The sequence below is a fragment of the Phocoena phocoena genome, chromosome 15 (genome assembly GCF_963924675.1).
Source record: "Phocoena phocoena chromosome 15, mPhoPho1.1, whole genome shotgun sequence".
Lineage (NCBI taxonomy): Eukaryota > Metazoa > Chordata > Mammalia > Artiodactyla > Phocoenidae > Phocoena > Phocoena phocoena.
The window spans coordinates 6,682,692-6,709,300 of NC_089233.1; the positions used below are offsets into that span (position 1 = coordinate 6,682,692).

A 26,609-nucleotide genomic window follows, 5' to 3' on the forward strand; every position below is an offset into this window, starting at 1 on the left:
CTTCCCCCTTCTCTCTCTCTCCCGCAGTTGGACCACCATGGCCACCCTGCGGTCGTCGTCCTCCCAGTCCCATAGCTGCTCCTCCCCGAGCAGCGGGTCCTCCCCGCTGCGCAGAGCTGGGCGGACTGGGCCGAGGAGCATGTCTGCGTCTTCTAGTTCGTCTGTCGCTGTGCCCTGCGATGACAGGGACTCGGACCAGACATCGGAGGGGTGAGTGGGGTTGGTTGCGTTGTCCGCAGCTTTTCCCGTTTTCATTTAACAGACGGGTAAAGTGGCAACACGTGTGTGACTATGAAAAGCCAGGAGATGCTATACTGGTTCAGAACAGGCTGGGTTTCGGCTGCCCTACGTGTCGGAGGCGTCAAGAATAATCCATCCTGTTCTGAATCCATCATCCAACTTGTCTGAACCTTTCTTGAACACTTTTGTATGTTCATGGACAGCCTCCGGTGGGGGCCCACAGATGGGGGAAAGGGAAAAGAGTTCTTTATTTGGTGCCTGAAAACTAGTGTATACTTTTTAGGTGGTGTCCTGTAGTTCTTTTGTTCGGGGTTTTATAAACAGGTCCTTAGCTGTTGGCGTTTATGAGCTTATTCTGGAAGATTGTATGAGTATGTCTTGGGTTTTAAAAAAATCTTTCCAGGAAAAAATTAATCAAGGTCTGATTTATCCCCTGGTAATTTTTTATTGCAGTATAGTTGATATACAATATTTTATAAGTTTCAGGTGTACCACATAATGATTCACAATTTTTAAAGGTTATACTTCAGTTATAAGAGTATCCCATGGTAATTTTAATTGGTCTCTACTGAATCATTTCTATTTGTCAGTGCAGCTGCTTGGCACCAGGTTATATCTATTTTGTAAACTTACCCCTAATCGACAAGACGTGAATTTGTTTTCAAGAGGTAAACTTTAACGCTAAGCACGTATTAATCTCTGGTTTGTGTATTAGTAATACATGACTTACTGAGCCATTTTTCTCTACTCAGCAGTGATCCCCTCACTGCTTATGTGAATATCTTTTTTTTAATGTGAATATCTTTTGATTCTCTTATTCAGAGAGGATATTAAGAAAGGGTTGTCCTTTACCTACCTTAGTTCTTCATCTCCAATGCTTTATTCAAGTGAAAGTTTTCCCTTACGACATTGTCCCTACTTCCTGGCAACAGTAAGCTCATCTCTTCTTAAAATCTGAAAATATTTTTCTCATGGAGAGGGGTGTAAAGTTAGAGACAAAAAGAAACTATAATTCATTTACCCTTTTATATATAGGGACTAGGGTGTTGTATCTAAGCAGAACCACACTCCCTCACAGGGATAGTGAATCTTTGTCAGCTGGTGAAGGCAGTGACTTCGAAGACAACTTGAGACGAAATGTAAAGAAGAGAGCAGCAAAACGACCACTGAAAACAACCCCAGTGAGTCAGTTTTGTTCTGTTTTTGAACCTGGTCTGGGAAGCAGCAAAAGAAAACCTAGAAGAGGTCAGCTGATATGCTTGATGAAAAGACAAGGCTTAAAAAGTGTTAAGGGACAGAAGTAGGAAGAAGGCAGATTTTGAAGAGCAAAGAATAAGAGAAGAGGGTATTAGGGTATAGAGGAACAGGAATGGGGCTTAGGGACTTTTAAAAGGACAAGAGGCTAGAAATAATAACGTTTACAATATAAAAATCAGTTATTTCTAATCTGAGTCAGTAACTCAAACTCTGCTGTGGAATTGGCAGCTTAAGCCTACCTGTGTGATGAGACCGAGCGTTAACGTCACTTTCACTTTTTAAAGATATTCGTGATCTCTTTATGCTTACTAGGTGGCAAAACGTCCAAAGAAGGGGTCCCAAATGGTACGTGCTCATGGTCAGAAAGAGTCAGAGCCACCAGCCAGTGATCTCTTTGATGCTGTGAAAGCTGCCAAAAGTGACATGCAGGTAAAACAGAGTGTCTCAGTCTCTGTTTCTTGATACCATCTTACCCCTTGCTGGGTGGAAAGATAAGTACAAGTGCTTACAAACTTGATTTAATGTAGACATTTTAGTGAACATAACCTGTATCAGGAAAGGCAGATAAGACCACAGAGTGAATCCTTGGAGGGATTGATGTAAGGGGAATCTTACATGAGAGGGAATGTTCCTTTCCTAATAGTATCACAGAACAGAAGAGATTTTGCCTTGATTGATTGATGGAGGAGACAAGGAAAGGCATTGGATAATGTAGAGAAGAAGCTTGGATTTGGGTGGCAACTTGTTCACCCTTGTCACTTTTTAGCTCCACTTCGACAGTTATACCTAATTTTTTTTCCCTCCCCACATATCTTTTTTCTCTTCTTACATTTCTTTTTCAATAATTTTATTGTAATTACCATCTAAAAACATGAAAGGCATATATGTGCTTAAAAATTTTTTTTCAGTGATCACCCAGGTCTCTAGCCCCAGCTCAAGAAATGAAACCTTAATGGTGCTGTAGAGACCCTTGTGTATCTTCCCTCCACCTTACTCCCCCAGTTCCCTCACCACCCAGAGATAACTACTAGAATGAATTTTCTGTTAACCATTCCCTTGTCTCTCATTATAATTTTATCACCAATGAATGTGTTTTCCTTAATATAAGTGAATGAGTCATTCTTTAGTTTTCTATGACTTAAATTATTTCAGTTGTTTGAGGTTGACCCTTATTGATGTATAGTGTGGATTTTTATAGTTTTTAGAAAAACTAAAAATTTTCAAACATACGGAGTTTTTCTGTTTTTGTTACTGGTTTCTGTGTGTTGGAATTCCTTGGGGCCTGGGTTGAAGATGGATTGTTAAGAGAGGAAACCTACGTTTGCTTCTGGTGGTTGAGTGAGGATGCTCCAGAGTCACTTTTTTTTTTTTTTTTTTTTTTTGCGATACACGGGCCTCTCAATGCTGTGGCCTCTCCCGTTGCGGAGCACAGGCTCCGGACGCGCAGGCTCAGCAGCCATGGCTCACGGGCCCAGCCTCTCCGCAGCACGTGGGATCTTCCCGGGCCGGGGCACGAACCCGTGTCCCCTGCATCGGCAGGCGGATTCTTAACCACTGCGCCACCAGGGAAGTCCCCAGAGTCACTTTTAATTAAATTATCTGAGGTTATTTTGACTGTAGAGGTAATGTGGATCTGGACTGCAAATCCAGATATGGGAACTGGCTTATGGTTTTGAATTCTCAAGGGACAATTCGTTTTTCCCTCTACCCCACACTAAGGTCATAACAAGCTAGTTTTCTTGCTGTCCCCATCTTACCTATAGGTTTATTTCTCATTCTTGCTTTCATGAGGGTGTGACTCTTTGCAGGAGCCTCCTTTTGGACTACTGTTTTTGGAAGCCCCTTAGGCTCTATCTCCTATGCTCTACATTCCATGCAGCCATCTGGACAGAAAGTTAGTTTCCTAACTGTCTGTAGTTAAGAGACCCCTCAGAGCAAAAGTCACCTTGCTTATCTCTCAGAACTGCTACCTTCACTTCATTTTTGGCTTTTATGGAATTTTATCTTTCATTCTGGTTTAGCAATACATTTTAAAAGATGTTTTAATATTTTAATCAGAAGTTTAGATGCTTCAGTTAGAAAGCTTATACAGAATTTCTAGTCTGTCATGTTGCCAGAAATAGAAATCATCCACATTGTTTTCCTAGTCTTTGGTAGATGAGTGGCTGGATAGCTACAAGCAAGACCAGGATGCAGGATTCCTGGAGCTCATTAACTTTTTCATCCGATCATGTGGATGTAAAGGTGAGGAAGCTCCTACCATTTTCTAATCCCCAGCCTTTGCTCCTATATTGTAAAACTTTTCCTCCTTTTAGATGTGTAGGATTAGACATTTCCTAAATAAATGGAGAGGGAAAAGCATAAGAAAAATTTCACTTATTTAACTAGTGCCGACTACATTGTTGATTGGTAAGTAGGGAAGAGATCCAGTAAGGAAATGTATTGGTTTGGAGACAAGACCCTTTGGAGAAAAATAAATAATCATGCTATTGTGATGGTATGATGTTTACAAATTTGGAAATAGACCATCAGACTTTTACTCTTCCTTTCTCTAAATGAAATAATCTTTTATTTTCTTATTCCTTATTTCTCAGCCACTTCATCGCATATTTCTCCACTGAAGCTGTGGGGCCCCAGGTCCCCAGAGGCCATGACCTAACTTTAGTCTTATAAGTCAGCAGATTGTATTATAAGAATCTGGCATAGTTTTCTTTGTTTTTTGATTGTTTGGAATATTTTTTTAACCATAGTTTTCCACTATTTGATTCCCTTGGGTTTTCTAGAGAGGTTGCCTTATAGCAGGTACTCAGTTAGATGGCAGCAGATTTATGACTAGGATTCAGGTCTTCTGATTCCCCACCTAAGCTCTTTTCAGTATATTTCCTAGCTCATCTTCAAATCTATGTTAAATGGTCATGGTGTCCTGTTATTTGCCTTCTAAGTACCTCATCTCCTCCATTTCTCAGGCACTGTGACCCCTGAGATGTTCAAGAAGATGTCCAACTCGGAGATCATCCAGCACCTAACAGAACAGTTTAATGAGGTGGGGGAAGACAGTCCAGGATCCTCTTGCCACTCTTTTTGCAAAATACAAGGCCCATTATCCTCCTCTTTCTGATTCTGGGAAATAGGATAGCTTTTAGAAAGAGGAGTTTAATCTCTTGGGAGCAAAAGGGACCTATACACGTTATCTGAATAGGCCTGTAGAGTTGAGAATGAGGTATAAGAGATACATTTTTACTATACTATTGGGTTTTGACATCCAATCCCTGTGACTTCATAGACGTGGTAATAACTTTTCCATCCTTTTCATAACCTCTTTTATAGGACTCAGGAGACTATCCTCTGATAGCTCCAGGCCCATCCTGGAAGAAGTTCCAGGGCAGCTTCTGTGAATTTGTGAGGACGTTGGTCTATCGGTGCCAGTATAGCCTCCTCTATGATGGCTTCCCTATAGACAACCTCATCTCTCTGCTCACTGGCCTCTCAGACTCCCAAGTCCGTGCCTTCCGTCACACTAGCACCCTGGCTGGTAAGCAGTCACTTTTATTCTGTCAGTGTTCTCTTGGGGGTTGGTAGAAATTTCCTCTGTTCTCCAATCCTGGATCTTCTTTCCTACCTGCATTCTAGCTCTTTACTGCAGGGTCATGCTTCTTTCATCCCAAACCTCCATCCAGTTTCTCATTAGTGGAATTGTAAAAAGGAGTGGATTACAGTGATAGTTTCCAGCCTTAACGTGTTTCTTATAGCTCACCACTGGGAATATGCTAAGCATTAAAGGAAGCCCAAAAGAGTTAGGGAGAGAAAAAATCCACTCCAGAACAGTGAGTCTTAGGACTTTAGGGTCACCCTGCTCTAGCTTTTATTTTTCACTGCCCTTTTTTTCCTTCTTTTTTGAACCTACCCTCCCTCTCTCTGACTTAATTAATGATCTCGTTATCTTATTTTTACTGACTCAAAGCCATGAAGCTGATGACCTCCTTGGTAAGAGTTGCCTTCCAACTGAGTCTGCACAAGGACAACAATCAACGTCAGTACGAGACTGAACGAAACAAGGGGCCAGGACAGAGAGCACCTGAGCGACTGGAGAGCCTGCTGGAGAAACGCAAAGAGGTGAGAAGTGTTCCCTGCCTCTTCCCTCCTCTCCTGGCTTCCATCACAGCTGCTGCAGCCCACCTTGTCAGTCCCCAAGCTTCTCTCTGCTAAGGCACAGTCCCCCAGGCAAGCTTTGAGATCATGAATGATGGAGTCTGGCAATAGTTTAATAGACTCCTCCGGTCAGAGGTTATTGCATGCTCACTTTGTTTCTGGGATGTGGGCTCAATAGAGCATTTCTAGTTTAGAGTAAATTTTAGAGTTCTCTATAATTCCACTTTTGCTCAGTTTCCATTGTCTGCATTCATTATCACAGGTGTTTAAATGTTGTGCCTGCATCTTGTGCAGGGGGTTAAGCATTGACTTTCTTGTCAAGTGTGCAGTATGCAGGTTACCACAGGAGGACTGAAGGCCAACCACTGATGCAGGAGGCCAAGTTTTCAAGGAATGGATAGGACACAGGCCTTTCAGTCTCTCCTGCGTTTAAATTCTGTTCCAGTTAGCTACTAGCTCCATGGCCTTATGTAATCTCTAAGCTTCAGTTTCCTTTCCTTTAAAAAGGGAATAATTCTTTTTGTGAAGATTAAATGAGATGAATAAATTGCCTAGCTGGGCACATAGTAGGTACTTGCTTTGTTGCCTGTTAAACTTGAAGAAGACCACTGAAGGACATAAACCCCAACAAAATCTTTTACACTGATTAAACCTTCAGACAGCTGTGTCTATCATGAGACTAACACCGACTTTCCCCTCATTCCCCCTAAGTATCTGAGACCTCCCCCACCATGAGGTTGGCAGGACTCATCATGTGTAACTATGCCAGTTGACTGTTTTCCAGCTCTCACCAAACATATCTTCCATGCTAAATCATTAGAGAAAGATCTATACTTTCCTGATTCTCTTTTGCTATTTTCACTGTCAGTATGTCTTAAATCTTATGTGTACTGGGTCTGTGTCAAATCTTATGTGTACTGGGTCTGTGTCAAATCTTAAATTATATACACTAGGGTGACTCCTATTATTTGGACTTCTCTGGGCTCTTGCTTCATCAGTTATCGTTTTGCTTTCTGTCTTTAATCTCTCCCTCACCACTGTTTTCCTCTCTCCACTTATAAATGTATATAAGCCCTTGAATCTTCTTTCATTCTCTTCTATGAGCTACTCCATTTCTATCCTTCCTTTTAGTATTTCCTTACTTCCTTAATATCCAACTGAATCTTTTCACTACCTAGCTTCTATCCCCATTTTTTTTCTTTCAAGTTATTTTCAACAAACCAGTGACTTCTTTTTTTTTTTTTTGTGGTATGGGGGCCTCTCACTGTTGTGGCCTCTCCCGTTGCGGAGCACAGGCTCTGGACACGCAGGCTCAACGGCCATGGCTCACGGGCCCAGCCGCTCCGCGGCATTTGGGATCTTCCCAGATCGAGGCACGAACCTGTGTCCCCTGCATCGGCAGGCGGACTCTCAACCAGTGCGCCACCAGGGAAGCCCAAACCAGTGACTTCTTAATCCCTATAGCCAATGACCTTTTTTCAGTATCCCTTTTCGATTTACATAGAATTTGGTACTGATGACACACTTTTCCTCCTTCCCTCCCTCTCTTTCCTTTTCCTTTAAGTATGAAAATTTTCAAACGTTCAGAAAAATAGATAACACTGGTAGAATGAACACCACATACAAATCTAGATTTAACTATATTATTTAATTTAAATCTAGATTTAACTAGATTTAAATTTAGTTTTAACTAATATTTCACTATATTTGCTTCATCTATTTTTTTTTACTATTTTCTACTAAATTATGGGCATATTGGTATTTCAACCTAAAGACTTAAGTATGTCATCTAAAAAACATGTTACTACATAATCCTAATACCATTTTCATATCCAAAAATATTAACAATGATTCCCTAATATTTTTTAATCCCAATTCATATTTAAAATATTCCACTTGTCCCCAAAATACCTTTTATATCTGGTTAATTCCAACCAGGATTTAATTAAGGACTATGCATTACATTGGGTTGTTGTGTTTCTTAAGTCTCTTTTATACAGAACCTCTGCTCCCCGCCCCCCGCATTTTCCCCCAATATATTGATTTATTGAAGAGTTGGGGCAGTTGTCTTAAAGAATGTTCCCCTGTAATTCTGCTTCTTTGTTATCTGTTATTCATCTAATCTAGGGTTTCTCAACAATGACATTTAGGGAGCTGTCCTGGCATTACAGGATGTTTAGCAGCATCTCTGTCCTCTATCCACTAGATGGCAGTAGTACCTTCCCAGGTTATGACAACCAAAAATGTCTACAGACATTGCTGAATGTCCCCTGGGAGCCACCAGTTGAGAACCACTGATATAATCTCTTCCTTCTCTTTTTTTGTTGCGCTTCTTTTGTCAAACTGCACTTATTAAAATTTTTTTCCCGATTGTTGTTAGTCAAAAACATGTATAACTACCAGCTAGGGCCTCTGAATAGCCAAAGATAGTCAAAATAATGAGACACAGAAGGGATATTATTTTTTCCAAACACAAATCTCTGAGGCATTAGTTGACTATACGGCTTCTTCCAGAATTAGAAGGTTTAACCTTTTTCTATTCTGATAACTTACTGGCTACATTTTCTTTTTCGCTGCTTTTGACTGATTAGTTTAATTACTTTTGTTTGCAAACTCCACCCTTCTCATCAACTTTGTATTTTAGATGTATCTGTTGACTGCCTGATTTCACCGGCCTGTCCACTGTCACAAGTGGATGAGTAGGTGATACTCTTTTCCAAGTTATCTAATCCATAGAAAGAGAAAGTTAGAGGCCTGTAACTTTCATACCTTACTATAGATGTATATTTCTCATGTGGGGGAAAAAATGATTTGGGGAGATAGAAGTATTATGAACGTGTGGGAAGTAAAGCCAAATGTCCTGAAAATTTTTTAAAAAAATTAGAAGGTTTAAAAGGGAACAAAGGATACCAGAGGTTCAGACTGTGTCCTCTTATTAATAGGAAGTAGGTGGATGTCATGCTTTTCTTATATTTTTGTGGCCTTATATTATTGGGGGACATGAGAGATTGACCTGTTACTCCCTGTCCTCCAGCTCACAGAGCATCAAGAGGAGATTGAGGGAATGATGAATGCCCTCTTCAGGGGTGTCTTTGTACATCGGTACAGGTGAGTTACTGGGATCCTCTCACTGAAGTGGCTGGTCCTCAGTTATGGAGTCTGTAGAAGTGACAAGGTCTCCTCCTAACCCTGAGTTATCTGGTTAGTCCCACAGCTAGTACAGCTGGGGCAACAAATGTTCCAAATTAGGTTTAGTTTATCCCCGCCTACAAAGGATCGTGTAAACTCTTCTGGGAGAGACAATAAGAGGGTAAGGCATTGCTGAGTATTCTTCTGCTCCAGCTTTGCCTGAGACCTCCCTTCCCCCATCTTTCTGGGGCTTGAGCCTTGAGAGGATAAGAGCAGAGAGCCAAAAGGCAGGACCTTTCTGAGGGTGTACAGCTTGACAAGCGTTTTCCTAGCCCACTTCACTGTGCCTTACACTGTGCTAAAGGCAGGGGAGGTTTTTTTCTGTTTTTTTGTTTTTTTTTTGGTACGCGGGCCTCTCACTGTTGTGGCCTCTCCCGTTGCGGAGCACAGGCTCCGGACGCGCAGGCTTAGCGGCCATGGCTCACGGGCCCAGCCGCTCTGCGGCATGTGGGATCTTCCCGGACTGGGGCACGAACCCACGTCCCCTGCATCGGCAGGCAGACTCTCAACCACTGCGCCACCAGGGAAGCCCGGCAGGGGAGTTTTATACTGGGTAAAGAACTTCTTCCTCAGTATTTGTGTCTCACTCTTACCTAGATTTCAACCTCTGCCTTTCCAGAACCCTTTAGCTGATGTAATCTTTTCTTGAAGTGGAAGCAAAACAGACAGGTGGATATATTGTACAACACAGGGAATATAGCTTATATTTTATAGTAACTATGAATATAACCTTTAAAAATTGTGAATCACTATGTTGTACCTGAAACTTATATTGTATATCAACTGTACCTCAATTAGACACACACACACACACACACACACACGCATGCACACGCACACACACACACGCAGTTTGGGCAACAGCTAAATTAAATTCCAAAATCGGTTTTTAAAAGGGGCATGGAGGATAAGTTCAACTATTTTATAGGTTGGTTACAGAAAGAAAGTGTTCACTTTTTAAAATATTCACATTGGGAGGAGGAAATGAAAGGCCTAGTACCTGGTGTTTAGTCAAGAAAATAGATTCTCCTGTGACAAAGAGATATCTGCTGGGATGGAAAGTGAGTTTGGAGAGAAGGTAATAAGGGTCAGTTTCTCTCTGTGCCTAGGGATGTCCTTCCCGAGATCCGTGCTATCTGCATTGAGGAGATTGGGTCTTGGATGCAAAGCTACAGTACCTCTTTCCTCACTGACAGCTATTTAAAATATATTGGCTGGACCCTGCATGATAAGGTGAGAGTTCAGTCAGTCCTCTTCCCTGCCCTAGGATGCTTCAGCTTTTCCTGGTACTGCCACTTAGGTGTTTCACTAGTGGTCAGTGATCAACTCCTCAAGACACTGAACCTCGAAATTCCCCCAGTATTTGGGAGGGTAGGATAAGTTAGGAGAGAGAAAGATATATCTAGGAGATTAAATGCCTCAAAACCACAGTCGAGTGGAGAAGGACTTTCCCTATGGAAAGGCGAGAAAGTTGACAGGGTGGTAATGCAAGTGCTAGGGTGGTAGCCAAAAGATCCTTTTAATCATGATTGCTAAATTCTGCTGTGATCCTTTTGGATTTTAAGTGAGAAGACAGCTGTTCATTGTCTCTGAGACATCTCAGAGTCCTCGATACAGAGGACACCCAGGCCCAGAATGAGTAATCTGAGAGGGAGGTATGGAGGCCCAGTGAGGGTGAGTAGAGGAGGAGTCAGCCACATTTCCCTTCTCCTCAGTAGCATCGAGAAGTCCGTCTGAAGTGCTTGAAGGCTCTAAAAGGGCTGTACGGCAACCGAGACTGGACTGCACGCCTGGAGCTCTTTACCAGCCGCTTTAAGGTAAAACCGGGACAGTGCTCCTGTGCTTGGCTCTGTCTGTGGTTCCCATTTCCCCACCTCATTTATCCATGTCTCTTACTTTCATATATCCATAGATATCCCAGTGTCTGCTTCTACACCCTGTCTTTAGGAATCCCTCAGATTCTACGAAAGCGGTGTTTTGGGATGGATATATGAGCTATTGAGCAATGTTCTCCTTTTTACAGGACCGGTTGGTTTCCATGGTCATGGACCGAGAGTATGACGTGGCAGTGGAGGCCGTCAGGTTACTAACACTTATCCTTAAGTGAGTCCTGGGAAGTGGAGAGGCAAGCATCTCAGACTTACCTTTCAGCATCAGACAGGCCCTTCCAGAGTCCTATCCCTCCGCGGATCATAGGTTGACTCTTGTTTATATACAGGTTGAAAGACAGAGGTCACTCCCGAGTTGCAGGATCTTCAGGGGGCAAATTTCCTATCTTCTCTAACTCTTCATATCCCTCTGTTTTCCACTCTTCCATTTGGAAGTTCTTTGTGAGTTAATCCTTGTTGGTTTTCCCTTTTTGTTTCTAGCCTTAGTTAGAGGCTAGAGGACGACATCCATATCCACCTGCTTGTTCTGCATTTCTCCTGGCAGGAACATGGAAGGGATGCTGACAGAGGCAGACTGTGAGAGCATCTACCCTGTTGTGTATGCCTCTAACAGAGCCCTGGCCTCTGCTGTGGGGGAGTTTCTGTACTGGAAGTGAGTGGGCCTCTTTTCGTTTGTTCCTTTAACACCATCGTCTGTTGTTTTCTCTCCATCATCTGCTGGTGCTCTTTCTAAGGGCTCCCCATACCTATAAAGTCTCCCTTGGTGTCTCCTTCCCTTCTCAACACCTTGGGGCTTTCCTTAGCTCTGTGCCTCTTTTTTCTTTAATCCTCTCCTTGAACTGTTTCTTCCTTCCATGGTAACTGTTGCACTGCTTACTTCCTTCCGTGCTATGCCCTTTCCCTGTGTCCCCCCTACCAGGCTTTTCTGCCCTGAGTGTGAGACAAGAACGGTGGGTGAGAGAGAGCGACGCCGAAGTCCACGCTCCCAGAAGACTTTCTTCCACCTTCTGCTGTCCTTTTTTGTGGAGAGTGAGGTGACGTATGAAAATGAGCTGTTGGGCTCTCAGGCGTAAGACCTTCAGGTAGAGAAGGATGGGAGCTGGCACTGCAGGAAGGAGAGAAATGGTTCATTAGTAGCCAATTTCTAGAGTTTTAACATGTGGCTTCAGTAACTTAACATCTGTCTTCTTCCACAGCTCCATTACCACGCTGCATACTTAGTAGACAGCCTGTGGGACTGTGCGGGGCCTCAGCTGAAGGACTGGGAGAGTCTGACAAGCCTGCTGCTGGAGAAGGACCAGAGTGTGTGCCACCTGGTAGCCAGGGGAGGGGACCTCTCATCTCCTAGTAGGAAACCAGGAGAGATTTCTCTCCTGACTTGTGAAAGGCATAGGTGTCATGGGCGGTGGGGCGGTGGGGTCCTTGGAGATGGAGGGTGGCTACCCTGTGATTCTGTTTTCCATCCTCCTGCCACCTCAGACCTGGGCGACGTACAGGAGAGCACACTGACAGAAATCCTTGTGTCCAGTGTCCGGCAAGCTTCCGAGGGTCACCCGCCTGTGGGGCGGGTCACGGGGAGGAAGGTATGGCAAGAGGGGCAGGGTAGGTTGCTTAGCAATATTAAATCCAGGCAGATATTGTCTGTCCTAATCCTCAAGTCTTAGGTTCAGGTGCTCCTTCCTCTGCCCCTCAAAGACTTCCATTTCCAGAGAAAGAAATTGAAGGGAGCTGCTGAGTTTTCCTTCCTGGGAAGATAAAATTGTTGGGCAGAGGAATACATGTACACACACTTTTACCCCCACCCCCAAATGATTGTAATTCCAGGGCTTAACACCCAAAGAACGTAAGATCCAAGCCGACGACAAGGTGAAGCTGACTGAGCACCTCATCCCCCTGCTCCCCCAGCTCCTGGCCAAGGTAGAGGGTCCCCACTGCTCAGCCTCTGGGAATGAGCGGGTAGAAGGAACTGGTCTCCAGATTAGCAGTATAGCAGGTAATAAGTAGTCTTCTCTCTCAATCACCACAGTTCTCAGCTGATGCAGAGAAGGTTGCTCCCCTGCTGCAGCTTCTCAACTACTTTGACCTCAACATCTACTGCACCAGGCGCTTGGAGAAAGTGAGGAGAGAGGAGGACACGTTCCCTATACTTTGCTACTTTCATCCTAGGGCCAAAGGTTCTACTGCCAGTATCTGGTTTTTCTCAAGAACCTGGATTCTAGAAAAACCAATAAGCCCTCCCTTTCTGAGGCATCTTATCCTTGAAGTTTAAAGCTTTCGACCCTGTTTCTTCCCTCCCCACCTCTAGACCCTCCCGGAGGAGTTGTCCTCCCTGCCCCCCCACAGCACGGTCTTCTCCCACCGTTTTCTCTCTCAGCACCTGGAGCTGCTCCTGCAGCAGCTCCAAGAGGTGGTGGTGAAGCACGCAGAACCAGCGGTGCTTGAGGCTGGTGCTCATGCCCTCTATCTGCTCTGTAATCCGGAGTTCACGTTCTTCAGCCGGGTGGACTTTGCCCGCAGCCAACTTGTGGATCTGCTGACTGACCGCTTCCAGCAGGAGCTTGAAGAGCTGCTGCAGGTTGGAAGTGGGGCTGCGTGATGGGACACCCCAGACTTGTGTGGGAGAGGCCCCAAGATGGGGGTGTGGATCTGTGAGTTCTTGGGAAAATCCCACTGTGGACCTTCTTTCTTCCTCAGTCTTCCTTCCTAGATGAAGATGAGGTGTACAGTCTGGCAGCCACCCTGAAGCGCCTCTCTGCCTTCTACAAGTGAGCAGCTCCCCTCCTGCTCCTTCTTCTGTTTCTACCACTGTCTGTGGGGTTGATTCCTCTCATTCTCTTCCAGTGTAACATTTTTCTCTCCCCGCCCCCCAAAGTGCCCATGACCTAACTCGCTGGGAGCTCTATGAGCCCTGCTACCGACTCCTCCGGAAGGCTGTGGACACAGGAGAGGTTCCTCACCAGGCAAGTAGACAAGTTGGAGACATGGAGGCAGGAGAGGAGTTTTAAGGGCCGTGTCCTAGGTGGCCACCACATACGCAGTTCGAGTCCCAGGGCTGTGGAGCAGATGAGAGAGAGAGAGATCTTGATCATGTGTGTCGTTCCTTCCATCCCAATCTTGGAAGGTGACTGTACTTTCCAGCACCTGAAAACAGCCATTCTCTCTGGTTTCTGGGGAGTCAAGGATAATATTGAGGGGGTCTAGGAGACTTTAAATAAATTAGGGAGAGGTGGCATTCCTACTCAGGATAGAATCCTCTGAAGACTTCCAGAATCAGTTTTTTTCTACCGGAAAAGGAATTGGGTCTCTTCTAATCTCATTTTCTCTCTTCTGTCTGCTTTTTTCTTTTTTCCCTCCTTTGTGTGTATCTGCCTGTCTGTCTCTCTCTCCCCACCTGCCCCTTACTCCTGACCCTCATTTTGTCACATTTGGTTGTTACAGGTGATCTTACCAGCCTTGACTCTTGTCTATTTTTCCATTCTCTGGACACTAACCCACGTTTCTGGATCAGGTGCTTCCCAGGTGAATATGGGTCTGAGTAGGGGGAACGGGAATGGAGGAGTCCGTGTCTTCCTTCATTTCTCCCTGCTGAAGCCATTGTCTCCACAGAAGCAGCTGTTGAATTTGAAGGGCAGGATGGTGGCCTTCTGTGAACTCTGCCAGAACTGCCTCTCAGATGTGGATCCTGAGATTCAGGAGCAGGTGAGCATTTTCTCAAGTGAGCGTATGTCAGGATGTGAGTCACCCCCCCGACCCCGACCCTGTGGTCTGAGGAAATTGGCAATGTAATTTCTGTCTTGGTCAATATTCTGTCCTTTTAAAGCATTCTTTTTTTCCCTGACAGGCTTTTGTATTGTTAAGTGATCTGCTGCTCATCTTCGGCCCTCAGATGATTGTTGGGGGACGAGAGTTCCTTAGGCCCCTTGTCTTTATTCCTGAAGCCACTCTCCAGTCTGAGCTGGCCAGCTTTCTCATGGACCACGTCTTCATCCAGCCTGGAGGACTGGACAGTGGTACAGGGGCTGTATACCTGGGGCTCAGGCATATAGGGCAGGAGGTCTGAATCTGTGATTCTGATGTTTCCCATTCTGCACTTGATGTGAACCAGGTCATTCCCAGGAGGATCATTTACAGATAGAGCAGCTGCACCAGCGGCGCCGCCTCCTGGCTGGGTTCTGCAAGCTGTTGCTTTATGGGGTGCTGGAGATGGACGCAGCCTCAGATGTTTTCAAACACTACAACAAGGTACAGCAGGGCGCCAAGCTGAGCACGGCCATGGCTGCAGACGCTGTAGCACTACAGAAAGGAGGGTTGGAGAGATGATGGTATCAGGCTTAAAAGGAGAAGCAGGGGGGAAGGCCAATAGTTTAGAATAAAGGGACAAAGAAAAGAGACTTTAGTAGTAAATGGTGGAGAAAAAACTGTTAGGAGGAAGAAATTCATTGGAGGGAAAGTATCTTATTCTTCTTGTCCAGATTTTTTTTTTTTTTTTGTGAATCTAGTCTATGGAATGGGGTAATGTAAGAAAGGGAAATAAGAATGGAAGAGGGTTCAGTCCTCACAAGATACCTAGATATATACCTCATTTCCTTAATCCAGAATTGTGTTGATTTCTCTTTATTGAGTACGTTCTATCCCAGGCACTAAGGACACCTCAGTGAACAAAATAGTCAACGGTTCCTTCTTCCTGGAGCTTCTGTTCTAGTGGGGAGAGACAAATAGCAAAGGCTTCGGTGCTGGATGACACTGGGCTCTGGCAGGTTTAATATCCTTCTTCTCCAAGAAATGGGCTCAGGGCAGAGTTTCTTCCCTTATTTGCCTAAACTGATTTCTTTGGGGCTTTGTACCTGTTGGTTAGAAGTGTGGTCTAGTATGAGTTGTTTTATGCTTAGGTTCACATTTCCCTACCTAAGGCTGTTTCGGAAAGAGATACGGTTAGGGCTGTGAAGAAAGAAACAAAACAAATAGTTTTTTCCTGTGGTCAAACAGTATCTTCTCCACTTCTTTTCCATCAGTTCTACAATGACTATGGTGACATTATCAAGGAAACGTTAACTAGAGCAAGGCAGATTGACCGAAGTCACTGTTCCCGAATCCTGCTGCTGAGCCTCAAGCAGGTGTGCCCTTCTGCCTGCAGTGTCTCAGACCTGATGTGCCCTCCTTGCAGCCCACCCACAGCCGTCTAGAACACGAGATCCTTCAGCGCAGGAAGTTTCTGATTTACTTTGGCTTTTATTCCACGTGACAGTCACCTTCACAGTTAACGGAGCCATAAAAAGTATTTTTTTTTAGCTGTGGGCAGTTTCCACCCCAACCCCATAGAAACTCCACGTCAGTTAGGACATGGGAGCACCAACAATAAAGTGATAGGGAATTCCTAATTCTTTTTCTAGTCTGTTCTCTCTCAACCCCTTCAGTTACTACAGACATTTTTATTGTTACAGAGCAGGGTGAAGCCTCTCTCTGTTGCAAGGGGGTCAGGAATAGGGTCAGTGTCCTAGGAGGAAAGAAAGAGTAAAAATAGCAGATGGTGTCCCAAGCCCTTTCGGATTTCTGGGCAGAGAAGGGAATGCTATACTTCCTTGTTTCTCCCTTTCCCAAATGTGCCATGTCTCCTGGACACAGTTATACACAGAACTGCTGCAGGAACAGGGGCCCCAGGGCCTGAATGAGCTTCCAGCCTTCATCGAGATGAGGGACCTGGCCAGGAGGTTTGCCTTGAGCTTTGGACCCCAGCAGCTACAGAACCGTGACCTTGTGGTCATGCTACACAAGTAAGGAAGTATTGGTTGGAAAGCAAGGTACTTGAATCTTCCTAAGAGGGCTGAGCCAGAGGCTGGGTACAGGGAGGGCTGGGAGTGAGGTCTCAGAGGGGGAGGGTAAGCATGTCAAGGAGTCGCAGTAGAGTTGGTGAGCGGGTATCCTTTGGAGACAGGCTGGGTCCAGGGGAAGAAGCACTTGGACAGGATGCCTCAGCCCTGGGAGGGAAGTGGGAAGGGACTATCTTCCTAAAATGATTTTGCTCAACCAAGGGAAGGCATCAGGTTCTCCTTGTCTGAGCTTCCTCCAGCTGGCTCCTCCAGTCAGCCCCCAAATCTGGCATTCCTGGAGCTCCTTTCAGAGTTCTCCCCCCGACTCTTCCATCAGGACAAGCAGCTGCTGTAAGTTAGGGCGTGGGTGGATAAAGATGGGAGTTAGAGAAGAAGGGTGTGGCGAGGGCCTGTGACCACTTCACCCTCTCCATCCCACCCCTTTCTTAGACTGTCCTACCTGGAAAAGTGTCTGCAACGTGTCTCCCAGGCACCTGGCCGTCCCTGGGGTCCAGTCACCACCTACTGCCAGTCCCTCAGCCCTGTAGAGAGTACAGCAGAGGCCAACCCTCAGGGCTACCCCCGCTCCAAGAAGAGGCGCACTGAAGGTAAAGTGCTGTGAATGCAGGTATCAGGGTGCTCAGTGCTACTTCCTTGATCGCCACTACCTAGATACGCAGCATATTGGCTTTTGCCTCCTTCAAACTCTTGCGTCTGGTTAAATAATTATTTCATTAATCACCTACTATCATTAAGGGTACTCATTTTCTTCAAGGTTTATCTAGCCAACTAAAAACAGCGAACTTCTGTGAAAAATTAAATAGAAACTAATCATAAAACCAGAGATTGAACTCAGAAATCTGTACATTTAGGATGCCTCTCTGTGACATCTTGTTATTTTCCAATTTTTAAAGATTTTTATATAATCTTCGTGATTTTTTAATCTTCAGATCACTACCTGTCTTATAATTTACCTGTTGTTTTCTTTAAACTGATTTTCTTTTTTTTTTTTAAATATAGTCTCAAGTGGTAATATCCTAGAAATCACAAGCTTGAGGTGTGTGTTTGTGCTTTTTAGGGTACATTTTATTTTTATTTAAAAAAATTTTTTTGTGGTATGCAGGCCTCTCACTGTTGTGGCCTCTCCCACTGCGGAGCACAGGCTCCGGATGCGCAGGCTCAGCGGCCATGGCTCATGCGCCTAGCCGCTCTGCGGCATGTGGGATCTTCCTGGACCGGGCCACGAACCGGTGTCCCCTGCATCAGCATGCGGACTCTAAACCACTGCGCCACCAAGGAAGCCCTAGGGTACATTTAAAAATGTTAGTAGTCATTCGCCATTCTCCCCATTCCGCCAGCCTAGGCAGCATAACTAATCTACTTCCTGTCTTTGGGTTTGCCTATTCTTAGACATTTTGTATAAATGGAATCATATGGTATGTGGCCTTGTGTGTCTTTTACTAAGCATCATGTTTTCAAGGTTCATCCATGCTTAGCATTTTATCAGTACCTCATAACTTTTCATGACCAAATAACATTCCATTGAGTGGATATGCCATATTTTATTTATCCATTCATCAGTTAATTGACATTGAGGTTGTTTCCACTTTCTGTTAGGCATAATGGTGCTGTGAACATTCATGTGTAGGTTTTTGTGTGGATGTAGGTTTTCACTTCTCTTGAGATATACCTAAGAACTGAAATTGCTGGATCATATGGTAACTCTATGTGTAACTTTTTGAGAAACTACCAAATTGTTTTCCAAAGTGCCTACATCATTTTACAATCCCAACAGCAATGTACAAGGGCCCCAGTTTCTCTACATTCATGCCAACACTTGTTACTGTCTTTTTTATTTTATCCATCTCCTAGTGGCTGTGGATTGGTATCTCATTCATTGTAGTTTAAATTTGCATTTCTCTAAGGACTAATGCTGTTGAGCATATTTTCACATGCTTATTGGCTATTTGTATGTCTTCTTCAGAGAAATGTCTGTTCACATCCTTTGCTCATTTAAAAATTGGGTTGTCCTTTTCTTGTTGAGTTCTTTACATATTCTAGACAAAAGTCTCTTATCAGATGTGTGGTACAGAAAAATTTTCTTCCATTCTGTGGGTTGTCTTAATTTTCTTGATGGTGTCCTGTGAAATACAGAAGTTCTTAATTTTGGTGAAATTCAACTTATCTTTTTTTTGTTGCTTGTGCTTTTGATGTCTTAAGAAGCTATTGCCTAAAGTCACAAAGATTTATTCCTGTGTTTTCTTCTAAGAGTTTTCTAGTTACAGCTAATACATTTAGGTCTGTGACCCATTTTTTTTTTTTTTTTTTTTTTTTTTTGCGGTACGTGGGCCTTTCACTGTTGTGGCCTCTCCCGTTGTGGAGCACAGGCTCCGGACGCGCAGCCTCAGTGGCCATGGCTCATGGGCCTAGCCGCTCTGCGGCATGTGGGATCTTCCCGGACCGGGGCACGAACCCGTGTCCCCTGCATCGGCAGGTGGACTCTCAACCACTGCGCCACCAGGGAAACCCTGTGATCCATTTTGAGTTAATTTTTGTGTGTTGTGAGGTAGGGTATGAATTCCTTTTACTGTCTTTTGTATACCACCTAAGGACATACTATATGCGAGATACTGTGTTAGGTGTTTTAGAGGCCATGAAGGATTCTCAAGCAGCTTACCATCTAATAGAAAAGAAAGAAAATACATTCATAGAAAATCTGAGTTATGAAGTCACCAGTCAGTAATAAATTCCCAGGGATTTGATAGAGGAATGCTATAGAATTCAGGGAAGGAAGGTATCATTTTAAGTTTAGTTGATCTATGAAGGCTTTATCAAGAAGATGGGATTTAAGCCGGATCTTGAAAAATGGGTAAGATTTATATAAGTTGAACAGAGGAGTGAGTATCATGGGCTAGCAGAAGAGCACAAGCAGAACATAGAAAGGTAAGATTTTGCCAAGGCACATAGATGTATGGATTGGTTTGCCTAAAACAGAGTTTGTAAAGGTAGGAGAAAACTGAAAAGATCGGTTCCATGGTTCATTCAGCAGACACTTACTGAGCACCTTGTGCTCAGTTGTGCTGAGAATACTGCAGTGAACTGGGGATGGGGAAATACTGGTGAGGTGGGGATTGCAGTCTTACAAAGAGTGATTGGGGAAGGCCTTGGAGAGAACATGAATGCAGGGGAGAAAACTGAAGGAAGTGAAAGAGGGGGTGCCTTGTGTATATCAGAATAGCAGACTAGAGGGTGCAGCCGGTCCAGAGGCCATGGTGGGAATGTCTCTGGCACATTCAAGGAACAGCAGAGAAGGCCGGTATTGCTGAATGGAGACTGTGTAGGATATGAGACCAAAGAGGTTGTAGGAGTCCAGCGCATACGAGCCAGAATAGACTCCAGCTTTTACTCACAGTGAGATGGGTAAACATTGGAGGATTTGAGCACAGGATTGACAGGATTTGCCTTAAATTTTAAGGGGTTCCTTCTGGCTGCTGTGTTGAGAACCGACCGAAGGAGAGGCAGGGGTTGAAGCCAAGGAGCTGGTGAGGAGGCTGCTGTGGGGGCCCAGACAGGAGATGAGAGTGTGTGAGCCAGGGGAGCAGCGGATATGGTGAGAAGCGGCCAGATTCTGGACATACTTCCAAGATATCACTAATAGGACCTCATAATAAGAAAGAATGTAAGATGTAAGAAAGAAAGGAGTTGAGGATGACTCCAAGGATTTTGGCCTAATAATTGGAAGGATGGAGTTGATAGCACCTGAGATGGGGAAGGCTGTGAGTGAGAAATGAGACCAGGGCTTTGGTATGAGCCATTTTACTACAGGTGGAGATGTTGGACAGACAGGAATTTGGAGGAGGGGGGCAGGCAGACTTGAGATAGATGTGGGAGTTGGTACTTAAAGTCATGACCCTGAATGGCTAAGGAAGCCAGTGAAGATGGAGATAGGGAGAGGTCCCAGGGCTAAATCTGTGGACATTACACCAGTGATAATAGGTTGGAGAGATTAGGAGTCACGTGGGGGCCCAAGGTTTATTCTCTGGGAACACAGCTCACGGACGTGGCTCTTCCCTGTTTCGGTAGCCCTCTGCTTAAACCAGAAGCAGCTCACTCTCCGGTTGCCGGTTTCAGTGTACAAACAAGGCTGTGGGGAGGGAGGATAATGGGGGTATGAACGTTTACAGTTGACAAATACTAATATGGATTTGACTTATGTTTTAAAAATAGCATTACCTAGGTTTTCTAAGACATTTTGGGTTTTTTTCTCCTCCTCTGCCTTCCTGGAGCTCTGCAGGAGAGAGTCCTTAATATTTTGAGCCCCAGGTCTTCCATTTACCCTTCATATTAGAACTGTGCTGACATTGCCGTTAACTCATTTTTTCTGGCTTCTAAAAAATCCAGTCTCCCGTTTTTCTGTTTCTCCTTAACCCTCATGTTTCCTCCCTCATTTCAGGCCATTCCAAGCTTTTTCTCACTACAGAAATCTTGAATGAATAGGATTTCAGATGTCTTCATTGATTAACTGAGACCTCTCAATCTTAGGGACTCCAACCCTCTCTCACATTCGTGTTTGTATGTTACTGTTTATCTGTGGAATGTATGTCTCTTTCCTTCTTGTTTTCTAAGCTGTGTAATGAGCTTTTCTTGGACAAGTCCTTGGTACAATTCTGTAAACCCTACTTTTTATAGTACATAGGGCTGTACTCGTTTTTAGTTGTGTCATAATGAGACCATCTAGATTTTCCATTCCCTTCTTTTATAACTTTTCCTTACCAAATTCTGAGGTCTTGAAAAACTAAAAGTGTCTGTGGTGGTACCTGGTTTACAGTTAACATGTGCCTCTGCTGCTTTGCAGGCCCCTCCAGGCGGCACGGAGAGGACATCTCTGCATCACAGGAGGAAAGCCTACAGCTGAACAGTATCCCACCCACACCCACCCTCACCTCAACGGCTGTGAAAAGTAGGCAGCCCCTGGGGGGATTGGAAGAGATGGAAGAGATGGAAGAAGGCGGCGGCTCAGAATTGGCATTTACCCAAGGGTGCGGCCCCAGGAGAGCCCAGCTGTGATGTCCCAGTTTGGTGTCTCGTCATTTCTGTTGCGTTGTTCCCTCCCACAGCACCTCCTCATTCTCGGGTTCTTCTCCGGTCCTTTCCCCTTTCTTTAGCTTTACATTTTCTCTTTTTCCCTCCACTCTGAGCTTTTTACTGGCTTTCATGCTGGCCACTTTACCTCCTCTTTTTACCTTTGTTTTTAACCCTTGTCGCTGATCCACCTTCATTCCCAACAGCCAGCCCCTTTTAGGTGCCCAGAGGTTAAGGTCCTCGAGTCCACAGCATTTCCAGACTCCACTCAACTCTTTGGGTCCTGGTCTGGGCAGCCGGCTGACCCGGTGAGCTTTTCTCATCATCTTCTGTCTTCACTTCAGATGTCACCCATTGTGAGGGGATTCTTTCCTTCTCATTGCTTCTATGCTGGTGCTTTGTGGACTTGTTTTAACCACAGAACACTTCCTTCCAGTGTAACATGGAACCCTAGTATGTAAAACAGATATAAGTAGAGCTGCTTTGATTGAAGCTGGAGTGGGAACTCTGGAGCCCTGGTCTGCTTACTGCCCACCCTGTTCCCCTGGGGTGCCTCTGAGAAACTCTCAGGGGTCCTTGAAAACCTCTACTCTTTGCCACTGTTTCCAGGCTCAGCCTGATGGAAGAGGATGAAGAAGAATTAGAAATTCAGAATGACTCAAGTGAAGAGTGGCAAGGTACAGGCAAGGTGAGTGGATCCAACAGTCCCTTCTCCCTCTAGAACTGGAAGCAGATGTGAGGGAGAGAAACTATTGTGATTCTCCTCTGTCCTGATGATGCCTTGTCCTTGGAAGCTGCCCAAGATGTTTCGAAAGAATCATAGAGTAAAGGAGGAAGGGTTTGTAAGTTGCTGTTGACTTTGCTTGGAGTTTAAGGAAATAGGGGGGAAAAATTTTAAATACCGTTGGACTGGAATAGCACTCCCACACTCTCAATCCCCTTATAGGTATTTTGCCTCTTAATCTACTAAGAATTAAAGGGAGTCCTAGAGCTAGACAGAGATGGAAGGTCACCCAGTCTCCAACCTTGCAGCCGTTCAGCAAGTCTCTTCATAACACATGCACACAGGCACAGCCGACCTTCCTTCCTCTCTCCTTAGAGGGCTGCCCCAGTCCCTCTTCCTCCAGTCACTCCATTTTCTACCCTTGCCTGCCTGCTTCCTCAGGAGGATATGCTGCCAGTTCAGTAGGAAAAGCATGCAATTCGAGTGAGGAGACCTAAAAGTCTTCCCGTTTTACCACTTTATCAGGTTAGCTCCTTAACCCCTCTCAATCCCCTCATCTTTAAAATGGACCTTTTACACAAAATACGAAGTGAAGGCGCCTTATAAACAGAAAAGGATTGTGTGTCTGCTGCTGTTCTGCTCCCTTCTCTTCTCTTTGAAGGTGGAGAAAGGACACAGTAGAAGAGGGGAGTGGAGGTCTTGTGCTCAAAGGGAAAACCAGATAACATGTTCAACCCAGAGACTAGACAGCAAGGCCTCTATTAGTCTTTCCTAAAGTCCCCTCAGGAAAAACCCCATTCTCTCGTTCCAAAGCTGAACAAATTTAAGGGTCTCAGTTGGCAGGCCAGGAGAGGAAGCACTTCTCTGATGACTCTGACGCTGCTGCCCACTCTGACTTTGCTTCTCTTCCCTCCCTGGCTGCTTCAGGGACCTACCCCAGCCTTCAAGCTTGTCACAAGAGACTGGAAAGGGACCTTTTAGTTGTTGTTTGCAGGTGATGGGAGTGGGGAAGGACCTTTCTGATTTTTGATCCCATTCTCTCTAGCAGTCTTCCCCCAGTGAGCACGGGCTGGACCTCTTAGATTTTGCAGAGCTGAACACTGAGGTGAGCGTCCCCAAAACAGACTGTGGAAGGCAGGTTAAGAGGAGTTGTGCATCCTTGGGAGATGCTGGCAGGTAGCACATGTGCCTGTCAAGTAGGTGGAAAGGAAGGCCACAGCCCCTGGCCTGCTGTCTCAGCTGCCTTGGGGCTTTAGGGGTATCCTGGGGGAGGGGTGGTACAGGAAGAGAATGAGAGTTGTCCTCTGGAGGACCTTGCAGTCATCTCTTTGCCCTTTGGTCTGTTGTTAGGTCTCTGTATCTTACTTTCATCTTTCTCATTGTAGGATTTCTGACATGACCCTATGTCCCTCCCCATCTCCACTCCCCATCTCCACTCCCCACCTCTACGACATGACCACTTGGAAAAGGCCAATGGGAAACGGAGCAAAAGGAATCATCACTTCCCCTTCCCCTTCCCCAGGGGAAGGAGAGGTGGGCTGTGCCTTTCTAACCTGACCTTTCTCTGACTGACCTTTCTCTGATGCTGCTAGGATAGAGCAGTCATAAGCCCCCTGTCCTTCCTGGTGCACCATGGCTCTGTCCCTCTGAGCAGAGTGCCTATTTTCTGCTGTTTGGAGGGGTGGGAGCTTCACCTCAGTATTGGAGAGGGGCACTGCCTGTGTTGAATGGAAGGAGCCCATTAGTTTTTCTGTATTTTGGGAATGTCTTTCCTAGCCTCTTTTGTGCCTTGCTGATTTAGCTCAATAAACATGTTTGAGTCAATTCCAGGTTGTGGCTTGAGCGATTGTTAAACTGATGGAGGTCAGGTTCTTCCCTGGAGTCTTACGCAGCTCTGCCTAGCCCTGTGGTCCCATGTACCAGGTGCATTGCACTCCTGCACACACACACACACACACACACACACACACACACACCACTAGGTGCTTTGTACGCTGGCTTTTAGGGATGTATTGCTTAGTAAGTGGGAGACTGGCTGCCTTTGAGTAGTTTATCTAGTGGAGACAGTTTAGGCTGAAGAGGGAAGGTAAGAGTAGCATCCTGATCGGCTAAAGGGTGGACCTACGCGTCTCACCTCCACTGAGGCCAGGCCAGTCCACATATCTTGGCAGCCTTCACTCAAAGGTTCTTTCCAGGGATAATTTCATGCCCTCATCCCAGAGACACCTGTCATAATTTGAACTTTTATAGAATCTCAGTATCTGAGAGTTGGGAAGAAACTTAGAAGTTATTCTGAATGACCAGCCCCAAATCCTCAACACCATTGTCTCCTTCATCCTTTCCTTCCCTAGCTAGTTCCTCACCAAGTCCTGGCAGGTTATTCTCCAGAATGTCTCTGATCTCTCTCTTCTCTCGGTGCTTGCTATCATCTCTCACCCAGACTGCCACAAAATAGCCTCTGGATGCTGGACTCCTTAAAACTCTGACTTGTTCTTGTTCTGCTTCCTGGAACAGCAGAGCGCCTCTGTTCTCTCCTTTCCCTCTGACAAGCAATCAAATACATGAAAACACTGTCGTCTCTTTCTGCTTTCACTGTTTCCTTCTGTGGTCTAAGGAACTCTTCAGCCTCTCCTTTTAAATAGGACTTCGAGTTCTTCCCTGTCCTGGGCATCTGCTGTAATTTCAAGTTCTCACTGTGTGGTGTCCCAGGCTGGACACAGTCATCCAGCTAGTCTAGGGGTTTCTGCAGGAGGATCCATGATTTCCTGTGATTAGGTCACTCAGCCAAACAAGCTCATTTCTTCTTCCTTCCCCCTCCCTCCCTGCCAAATAAAAGCTAGAAGTTGGGTTTGTGAGCCTCATTTTAGAAAGGCAGCCTACCAGTGCCCTGGGGATCTTTAGCCTGTATTCAGTGGAACAGTTCCAGAGAGCGGAGCTTTTCTGTGGGATCTGGGAGCAGAGTGGGAAAACTAAGGTAGAGATATAGAGGTAGAGGTCACTAGGGATCCAGGAGGGGGAAGAGGAGTCCCAAGTTATTAAATGCCTGCCAAGCTGGTACTTCACAAGATCAAAAGAGAAAGTTGGAAGCTCTGTAAATGTGGAGATGTTTATGCAGCTGACAGACTAGTGTGGTAGATAGAGCCCCAACCTTAGAATCTGTGCAAGTTTTATAATGTGTTCCCCAAATTCTTTGCCACTCTTAATATATTGAGAGTTTGTGTCTAAGTCCTTTCCCCTTGAATATGGGCTCTGTGAGTGCTAGATTAACAGAATATGGTGGAGTGTAGCTGGGCCAGTTTCCAAGCCCAGACCTTGAAGAAACTGGTAGCTTCCATGTCCTGTTTCTTGAGATGTTTACTCTTGGCACCCAAGCACCATGCTGTGAGAAAGCCCAAGCAGCCACATGGAAAGGCCACATGTAGGTGTCCCTCCAGGAGACCTAGCTGAGGTCCCAGCCTGTGTTGAGCATCAGCCACAAGACGTGGTTCAGATGTGAATCAGATGATCCCAACACTCAGCTTTTGAGTCTTCCAGCTGAGGTCCCAGGCATCAGAGAGCAGAGACAAGCCATCTTTCCTGTACCTTTTCCAGATTCCTGACCCACAGAATCCATGAGCATGATAAAACAATGGTGTTTACACCACTAGTTTTGCGTGGTTTGTTATGTAGCACTAGTAACTGAAACAGAACCTTCGAGTCATAAGATGCCAGAAGTTTGGACATATTTATCAGTTTAAAAATTATATATTAAAATTTACCACTTATTTATTATACACATTAAGATGTAATGGATGAATTTATGGTGAAATAAATGTTTTTAAGTATTTTATTGGTTAACAGTACAAAAAACACTTTTTGCTCTAAAAGAAACGTTGTACTGAGCAAAGTGAGAAATATTTTTATCGCGATTGCACCTCTCCTACCGTCTTGTTGTGGCTTCTTCTTTGTCTTTGGATGTAGGATATCTTTTTTGGTAGGTTCCAGCATTTTTTTGTCAGTGGTTGTTTTGCAGTTGTGATTTTGGTGTTTTCGTAAGAAGAGGTGAGCTCACGTCTTTCTACTCCGCCTGTTTTGAGAAACAATTTTAAAATCATGGCTTAACATTTTCTGAAGTTCTATTTGAAAGTTCATTAAAAACTCTCAAAATAAACTGACCTTCATAACTGAAAAGAGTATGTCTCAAACATATGTAAATCCAAGTAGAATAGGTGCTTCTTTGGCTGCATTTATTACTTTTTAAAGAAATGAGTCAAAACCCACTGAGATTCTTCA

General features: G+C 44.9%; 1 protein-coding gene across 1 annotated transcript; it reads left to right on the forward strand.

Moving 5' to 3' along the window:
* The first annotated feature begins 37 nt into the window (after positions 1–37).
* On the forward strand, positions 38–25,069 carry STAG3 (STAG3 cohesin complex component). Its single transcript, XM_065892350.1, has 33 exons — positions 38–210; positions 1,319–1,421; positions 1,810–1,926; positions 3,645–3,741; positions 4,464–4,540; positions 4,825–5,029; positions 5,459–5,610; positions 8,681–8,754; positions 9,945–10,068; positions 10,554–10,652; positions 10,859–10,938; positions 11,269–11,376; positions 11,644–11,758; positions 11,921–12,026; positions 12,204–12,307; positions 12,549–12,641; positions 12,751–12,840; positions 13,099–13,299; positions 13,419–13,489; positions 13,597–13,684; positions 14,163–14,243; positions 14,331–14,423; positions 14,566–14,734; positions 14,830–14,966; positions 15,737–15,838; positions 16,347–16,495; positions 16,754–16,882; positions 16,982–17,139; positions 21,387–21,570; positions 21,820–21,921; positions 22,223–22,301; positions 23,383–23,442; positions 24,980–25,069. Exons 1-33 carry the CDS (start codon positions 38–40, stop codon positions 25,067–25,069), a joined length of 3,810 nt encoding a protein of 1,269 aa, XP_065748422.1.
* The last annotated feature ends 1,540 nt before the right edge of the window (positions 25,070–26,609 follow it).